Genomic DNA, 8,912 nt, shown 5'->3' on the forward strand with positions numbered 1-8,912 from the left:
TTCGCATCAAGTGATATGACCTCGTTTGTGTAGCGCGTGTGTCGGGAACAGTCAGTTGTCGGGATCAACAGAGTTCGTTCACACTGATCGCATTGGTCCAAAGTGTCTATCAGGAATTTCGGGGGGGGGGGGTTATTTTTAGACACCTGGGCTTAGGTTCTTGACGTGATACATGTACATATAAATAAACAAACTTGGAACCAAATTTTAGATTTGATTGGAGCTGAGGTCTGTGCAGGATGGCAAGATGGGGGTTGCCTTGAGTGCATACGTGATCAAAGTCAGACCTTGTGATTAAAGTTATGTGTAAGCTATTTTCAAGATTCAGCATCTCTGTAACCTGCACTCTCCCAGTCTATCCAACTGGGACTCGAGTATATGATCTCTTTTGGTTTTTTCTCTACTTTGAGGCCCAAATATGAAGTTACTCCTGCAAAAGTTTTGTCTTGCACGTTTTTTTGCGTCTATGAATGCTAAACCCAGACATGGTTTTGACAGTCGACTCTAATTTGTCTAGTCTGGTCATCAGTATTTTTCTTTCTTTGGTGCTAATATGGTGAAGAAAAAATAGAAATTAACTAATGAACTATTTCAGGCTGAAATGCCCCCCAAAAGGGAACCGGGAGTGAACATCCTTGCCCCTTGTGATTGATTTGCGGTTGATCCAGATTTTTTTCACCAAAAAATTGATTTTTTTAGATTTCGTGGAGTGGCAGGTCTGGTTTATGACTTTAAAGAAAGGAAGTTGTGTTACAAGCTATTCACTAAATGGGAGAAATAGAATCACAGTGACTTGGTGGTGGCTTTAGAAAAATTGTTTAGTTCACTGCAATTCTGAGACTCGCTCATGACATCTCAATCACAGTGAACGCATTTATTTTGGTACATTCATTATGTGATTCTATAACTTGTAAATACTTGTGTCATACACAATGGTGTTTTCTTCAGCTTTTTTAAATTATACATTTAGCCTGAATTCTAAAGTATAAACCAAATCTTTTTTTGTGCAAAATTATTTTCCTTTGAAAGAGCATTTGTACTTATATAATGCATTTAATAATTGTTGGTAGTTATTTTTTAAAAAGTGTTTAGTAAAAAGTAATTCTTTGTCAATTCTCTGTAGGTGCATGTCGATTCCCATAATGCTGCGCTGGTTGATCAGCAAGGGACAAGGACAGCTGGGCAAACTGAAGGAAGCTGCGTTGGCTGCTGAACGAGAAAGGATGGAAAAGCTTTTACTCCGGAAAGAAATGCATCAAAGATTAATGAAGAGCCAGCCGGCAAGCCTCCCGACCAAGGGAAGGCCTCCGCCTCAGCCTCCGCATCCCCCGCCTTTGCCCCCGCCTCCGAGTTACCCTCATCAGCAGCACCCCTCTCTTCATCACTCCCAGTCCAGTGGCGGGGCTAATGGCCAGTCTTCTAGTGCTATGCTCCCTCCTATACTGGCAGAGGCGGGTGGTATCATGACTGGACTAGAGGAGTTTCATCGCATGACGGAGAGAAGCAATAGTCAGCACTCTTCTAGTGATGGTATGCTCCTGTCACCAGACACGGATAAGTCCCACCAGTCTCTCTTGTCCAACTTGCTGGAAGAGGAGAAGCAGGCTCTGAGCGCAGGTGGCCAGCAGGAGGTCCATGACAGTCCCATGTTGTCCCGTCTCCTTGACGACAACACCTCTGTGGCCACCACAGTCATACCCATGAACTGCAAGCCGGCGCCTAATCCGCCGCTCAAGCGTCAGCGCAAACGCAGGTCCCAGTCAGATTTCAGTGGACCCAGTCCAAAGCACAGGTTCAGTGACAGTGACTCCTCCGATCGCCTTGGTTCTGTGGGCAGCTCTGTCGATCTGGATCTGGGCCCGTCAATAAGTGACCAGGTCATGGGAGTCCGAATGGCGACCCCTCCCAACGTTGTTGGTGTCATGGCACCCACTCTCGGTCCCTCAGGGCATCATCATCATCATCACCACCACTCAGTGCTCAATCACTCTGCTAGCTCAGTTCGCAATCAGAGGAATGTTATCGATCTCACAGAAGAAAATCCGGACGGGGAGTCCAGCATTAAGAAACTGACAGATAGTGTAGAGCGCATCATCCACAAGGATGTCAAAGCGGAGCCGGACTTGCCCATGGTCTTAAGCAAGAATGAGGCTGCAGGAAGAATTCCCACCATGCTACAAAATTCTCCATCGGGCTCAAAAAACGAGAACGCCTCTACCTCTCTTGAGGGTTACCTCAAAGGGTCGGGAGAGGTAGGCAGGGCGAAGGACTACGACCCGAGTGATGCAGCAGCAGCCATCATTCACGGCTCAGGCACTCACTCCAAGCTCAGCAGCCTATTGCTGGCTCCATCAGACAGTCCTCCGCCAGTGCTCAACACTGGGCACAAACTCAAGTCCAGCTTCTTCAGTGACAAGCATGGGCTTGTGGAGGCGGCGTCTTATGGTACCATGGGCAAGGTGGCTACCAATAGTGCTATCATCCAAGACATTAAGCCTTCGGCAGCATCTCTACGCAAAGGGCAGTTAAGGCACTCGTCTAGTATGGAATTGGTCAATGACAAGCAAAGTATGACTGGCATTTTTGAAAAGTTTGATGTCTCTAGGCAGCTGCATCCACAAACCATAAAAAGTGAAGTTGCAGAAAGTGATTCAAAAGTGCAGCATTCAGAAGGAAAAGTCTCTTTAAAACTAAGGGTTGGGCCTTTAAAGCAACAGAATAACATGAAGCCGACTGTTAAAGCAAGCAACTCATTCGACGAATCTGAGATGACCTATGGAAAACCCAATAGTAGTGGAACGTTTGATTTTAAAAGCGACGAGGATGATGATAGCCCTTTCATGAATTATTCTGACAGATATGTTTACTCAGCATCACCAACTCGACTTCAGATATCAACAAATAAACAGAAGCGTTCAAGTGACCCTTCGTTCATGCAAAAGGTTGAAAAACCTAAGAAAAAAGAAAAGTCATCTGGGAATACCACCAAAAGAAAACGTGAAAAAGACGAGTCAAAACGTGAGAAGAAAAGAAAGAAAACGGAGCATATTGTGCAAGAGTCTGTATATAGGACAGTAGAGAATGACCAGAAGGCAGATTTCAAATTTAAAATTAGAGTGGCGAAGAAACCAGTGTCTGACAAGTCTGATTCATTTTCTGATAGCAAAGGTCAGAGTTATGAAATCTCAAAGAAAATTTCCTCCACTCTAATTGAAGAGAAAGCCCTAGTCAACAAGCAAGATGTGAAAGAAATGGTGTCTTCTGTCCATGAGGCTGTGAAAGAAAAGGATATGCTGGCAAGTACTGGCAGCGGTTCTAGCAAACATGTTGTGGTGACCAATACAAAGTCTTCTGCTAGTCACAAATCCTCTGTGAAACCAGGAAATACCAAAGTGGTGGGTGGGAATGTTGTGAGCAACAAAACGGACCCAAAGCTAGTGACCAAAGCCACCATCAGGTTGAAGCCCCTCACAATGCCAAATTCTGGCTCTACAGTTAATGTCAGTCAGTCTGGCTCTAAAAATGCTGGGAGTTCTTCAGCAAGCATGAAGCAAGAAAGGCGGAGCTCTACCTCGGCATCAACGCCCACAAGTGATAAGCGGTCTGCCGCTCTCAGCTCGCTATTAGAGCGACGGGGTCCATCTTCGTCCAGCCTGGCAGAGCGTCGTGGTTCATCTCAGTCACTGCCATCAGCTACAGCCCCTGCAAGTGCGCCAGTCAGCACGACGGCTGCTAATCTATCTCTGTCCAGCATTCTGCCCAATGCCCCCACAGTCAGCAAAGTTGCCAGTCTGCCTCGAATTCCAAAACGGTCTTCCTCATCTTCAAACACTTCCATAAACCGCACATCAAGCCTAGATCCAGCCTCAGGGACCAGTCCTGCTTCAGCGGGGACTAAATCCAACAACAGTTACACAATTGGCCCCGGGGGCCGGCCTAACCCTGGCACAACGTCAGGCACTGTGCCAGGGGGAGGCAGGCTGCCAGGTAATAACTCGGGTCCGCCGTTCAACTACAGCAATCGTCCAGCCATGCCTGGGAGTGGTGCTTCCAGTGCTGGAGGGGGCAACAGAGCGAACCCAGGGTTCAACGCAAATCGAGGCGGTGTTGGGACTTTGCATCGTCAGCCTAGTCCACTTATGAACTCACCTCAGATGAGGCCTCAGGGTCCAGTGGGCATGAACCGGACTGTGAATTCTACTAGTGGGAGTATGCCTGCTAGTGGAGGCAGTCAGAAGACAGGACCCGGTATCGCAAATAGTCATAAGGCACCAGGCAATGCAATTTATAATTCTGTTGTGAAAGGAAATGCAGGCAGCTCAAATTTTAATAATCCTAATGTCCCTCAGAAGCCATATGGCAGTGGTGCTAAGTTAAACAGTAGTATTAGTAGCAGTCCCAAAAATGGCAGTGTGATTAGTAACTCTGGTCAAAAGTTTTCATCTTCCGGCAATAATTCATCGAGCACACAAAAGCATGGATCCGGCAGTCACATGAACAACAGCAGTTCACGACCCTCACAGAACTCTTCTGTGACCAAATCTCCAAACACACAAGGTGTAAATAAATCTCCCAACTATGGGAAACAGTCCTCTGTTGGCAAGTCACCCACCGTGAGTGGCTGTGGCAAGTCGCCCAATCTACACCACGTGACAAACAAGTCTCCCAACACTAACAGTGTAAACAAATCTCCTAATATCAGTGGATCAGGCTCTGGTAGGTCACCTAACACAAACTCAAGTCGGTCTCCCAGTCTGAGCAGCTCTTCTAATCGTTCATCGTCCTCCTCTGTAGCAAAACCATCCTCTTCAGGTACCACAAAGCAGTCTCAGAGTGGCTCAAAAGTCTCCAATTACAACAAATCACCTAGTGTAGCAAATGCCAATAAATCTCAGCACGCACCCACAACCACTCTGAAAACCACAGGCAGCAACAATAAAATGTCTCCTACTACTAAAACTATTCTGAAAACCACAGAAACGTCTTCCATATCCACTCTTTCCTCTAGCCAGAGCAGCAGTTTGAAACCTGCACTGTCTTCTGGAAGCAGCTCTGTGAATAAGCTCCCAGCTAGTACAACCAGTGTCCTAGCTACTGCTGCCCCAACATCCTCCATCTCTTCACCCTCCACGCCACTTATCTCTGCTCAAAAATCCTCATCACAGACGCCATCTACCATTTCCAGCCGCACGTCCACATCATCACAGTCCTCCTCTAGTGGGACACCAAAAGCCACTGCTACGCCTACTCCTACACCTGCGTACAGTTCTGGTTCTTCTTCACAACCGCCTGTGAGCAGCCCGTCCTCAGTCCCAACGACAGCACCTGCTCAGTTGAGGTCCATAAGCTCAGATCAAGGGCAAAATATTTCCCACAAAGGCAGCAGTAAACCTTCCACTGAAGTTACGTCCTCGGAGAAACTGACTTCTTGTTCATCCACTCCCACAACGCCTCTCAGTGCTAGTGCAGATAATAAAAACAAGTTTAGCTTTCCAGCTTCAAGGGGTCGAAAGAATTCACTCTCTGCGATAGTGGATAAGCTGAAAAATAAGGGAAGCACTTTTGATTCCATTGTATCCCCATCTACATCTGTGGGTAATCAAAGCAACATTAGTAACAAGGTTGCCGTAAGTTCTAGCAGCAACAAGTATCTCAGGGGGGACCCACAATCTCACAAAGACATGCCAGATGAGAATGAAAAACCTCGCAGTCCCAACTCTGACTCTGTCAAGATAGTTTCTACTCCAGATACGGAAAAAAAGAATTTTTCTTGCGTGGACAATGGAAAATCATGCAACCCTTGTCCAGGAAGTGCTCCTGTTGTCTCCACCAATCAGTCTGGGACAAGGGGTAGTGATAAGACTCCAGTGGGCTCTGATTTAAGCCAATGTGATAAAAAACCAACGGAAATGCCCAGTACCAAAGAGACTGAGCAAAGTTTTGAACCCAACACTCAGAAAGTTTGTCCTCAGAATTCGGAGTCAGTCCTGGAGGGGGAAAGCATGAAGCAATCTGTATCTAGTAACAATGTGCAATTAAACAAGACAAAGGAGAAATGGCTTCCACCAGCTATTTCTACTCAGTGTTCAGCTGCAATGACCAACGTACAGCACGCCGTCAATTCTTCCAGAACTCCTTCTCCATCACCTACTACTCAGTCCCCACAATCAGCTCCCTCCAGTAGAAATAACTCCCCTCGACCTCCCACACCCACTTCTGCCGGTAGTGTGAAGAAACAAAAAGATTTTGATGAAAATGTTTTCAAAATTCCGTCTGTAAAGGCTGTGGTTGAACCGTGGTCAGAAGAGGATAAGAAGACCTCTCAGGTTGTGGAGAAAAACACAGAAGACAGTGTAAACAATAAACATGACATCTCAGAAAATGACAGCGGTAAAAAGGAAAAGACTCAGAGTAGCTCAGAGAGGAAGTCTGTAAAATCTGTGAGCAGTCCCCTTAGCGATATCAGTAGTCCAGAAAACGGTTTAGTCATTGATGATGAGGAGTCACCGCGTACATCATCCAAGGCCGGCTGTGAAAGGTCCATAAGTTCTGCCTCCCCTGTGAGCAAATTGTCTTCCCCAGTTGTGAAAGGCGAGCCTGTGGTTAACAGCATACATGTGAGTGAAGAGAGTAGAGTGATAGATAGTCCTCAAAACGCAACTGACTTGGCAAATTCAGTGAATAAAAGTACAAAGTCTCCTGCACTTGGACCGACACATTCGGGTGCATCAACTCCAAAAGGATCAGATTCACCTTGTGAGATAGATGATGACTTGATGGATGTTGCCCTGGGTTTTATCAGTTGATGAAAAGTTTACGGCATACTCTTATTGTGCGAACATGTGTTCCAGTTTTATTGCTGTGCAATCAAGGGTTTTGATGAATTTGAAGTTACTTGTGTAAGCAACATTGCTCTTGAGAGGAACCTATGTTTGTAACTTTTGACTGTAGACTCGATATTTGCTATATGGGCAAAGATTTGAGGAGACATTTGTTTTGTTTTTTTTTATTTTCCTTTTTTTTTTTTTTGCATTCGTATTTTTGTTACATTTTATTTTAAAGTGTAAGTTATGGTGTAATAAGTGACTAACGAAATAATTGTGTATGACTAGTGATAGCTAAATCAGTACGAAAAACTCCCAAGTGCCATTACTTCAAATTGTGAAAGCATTTATATGACATAGCTATTGACTTTCTCAACTAATGTATGCAGAGGTTGTACCAAAAAACCTTCAAGTGGATAGAATGAATTCTAGCTACCACCACTGTAAACTTTTAGATATTTTTCTCCTTCCTCGCTTCTCTTCTGTGTGCTCATAAATTTCGTCCTCAAGTTTTTTGTTTGTTTTCTTTTCAACCCATCAACTTATGATCACAAACCTAAGTCTGTGTACAGTATTTATGTGTAAATAATCATGGATCTTGTATGTTGTGATGACCTTTGCCTGTTTCATAGTTTTGTACATTTTCTCCTCATTTTTCTTCAGAAGATAGCATTACTGAGCTTGGTCATTGATGTTGTCTAACAGTAAAGGCCTCATAGTTTTATGTAATATCAGTCAGCTGCTGGTTTCATTCGTTTGTTCCACTACTTTTGGTTGTTTCCTTTTGTTGGGCAGACCTGTTTTAAGATTTTTTTACCTTGGTTGACCAAGGTTAATGAATTTTAGACAGTAAAAGAAACGTTCTCTCACATCATTAGTTTTTTTTAATGAGCTTGTGATACTTTTTGTGATGTTTATATTTGTTCAGATTTTATTGGCAATGAGTCATTTCTGTCTGCTTGTTCTCTATTGGTATGGTCTTTGAACCTCATTCTTACCTTTTCCTCAGCTGAACTTGATTTTTCATTCTCATATCTGTCAACTGTTGTGTATTACTTGATTTAATCTTTTGGACATAAAGTACTAGCATTTACTGGAGAATTCGCTGTGCTTTAGGTCTAAAAATATGATAGATACTTTATTTATTGGTGCTTTGCAAGTTTACTAGTGAGCTCAGTCACAGTTGCCTTGTGAATCTACATCCTCCTGTTTCGTTAGTGTTAGCGAACATAGAATAGATAGCAGTGTCTAGAGCTGTTGCTTTTTGGAAGTTTCCTTTTCAAAATATTTCGTCAACAAATCGTTTATCAATACTCTGTGGAGCTATCTCTATTATGTTGGAACTGGGTATAATGTGGAGACAGGTTTCTCTTAATAAATGGTGTTACATTTTGCATCATTGCACTCATAGCCATAGAGCTTAAAACCTAAAACTGCAATTCACAACTCCCAGCACAACAGGTTTACGCATCTCAGTGCCAAGACAAAAAGCACTGTCTACTTTTGTCTCTGGTATTGTTTTATTTTCACATGGTTGGCTTCAAGACAGAGAATGTTAACAACCTTGCTGTTTTGAGTTTTAATTAAATAGTATTTCTATATTTAGAAAAAAAATAATTGTACCTATGTAGTCGGGGGTTATTTTTTTCATTCATAACACTGTTGGTGATCGGTCAACAACAGTAGAGTTGGAGCAAATGTAATAATAATAATAATAAATAGCATTTGTATAGCACTTGTCCCCACTCGAAAGCAAGCTCTGTGCGCTTTACACTATATTATTACCCCAGCAGACCATAGAACACTCAGAAACATTCTCAGCTTCCCGGGAAGCATGCAGTGCAAGCAGCTGGTTAAGCGCTCACACACTAACAAACTGACAAGATCTTTCACTGTCTATAGCTGGGTACCCATTCCCACCAAGGTGAAGAGGGGAAAATTCATTTAAAGTGCCTTTCCCAAGGACACAACGTCTGGTCAGCGGCTCGAACCCGCAATCTCACAATTACGAGTCCGGTAGCCTAACCACTAGGCAAATGTAAGACTTGAAACGAACTCGCAGGGCATGGTGTCTGTGTGTCCTTTTCA

General features: G+C 43.9%; 1 protein-coding gene across 1 annotated transcript; it reads left to right on the forward strand.

The window, feature by feature from the left end:
* The first annotated feature begins 607 nt into the window (after positions 1 to 607).
* Positions 608 to 8,445, forward strand: LOC101851961 (flocculation protein FLO11-like). Its single transcript, XM_013084522.2, has one exon. The coding sequence runs from the start codon at positions 1,128 to 1,130 to the stop codon at positions 6,804 to 6,806; it is 5,679 nt and encodes a 1,892-aa protein (XP_012939976.1). The 5' UTR covers positions 608 to 1,127; the 3' UTR covers positions 6,807 to 8,445.
* Positions 8,446 to 8,912: the final 467 nt, after the last annotated feature.

The sequence above is a fragment of the Aplysia californica genome, unplaced genomic scaffold, assembly GCF_000002075.1.
Source record: "Aplysia californica isolate F4 #8 unplaced genomic scaffold, AplCal3.0 scaffold00299, whole genome shotgun sequence".
NCBI classification, from domain to species: domain Eukaryota; kingdom Metazoa; phylum Mollusca; class Gastropoda; order Aplysiida; family Aplysiidae; genus Aplysia; species Aplysia californica.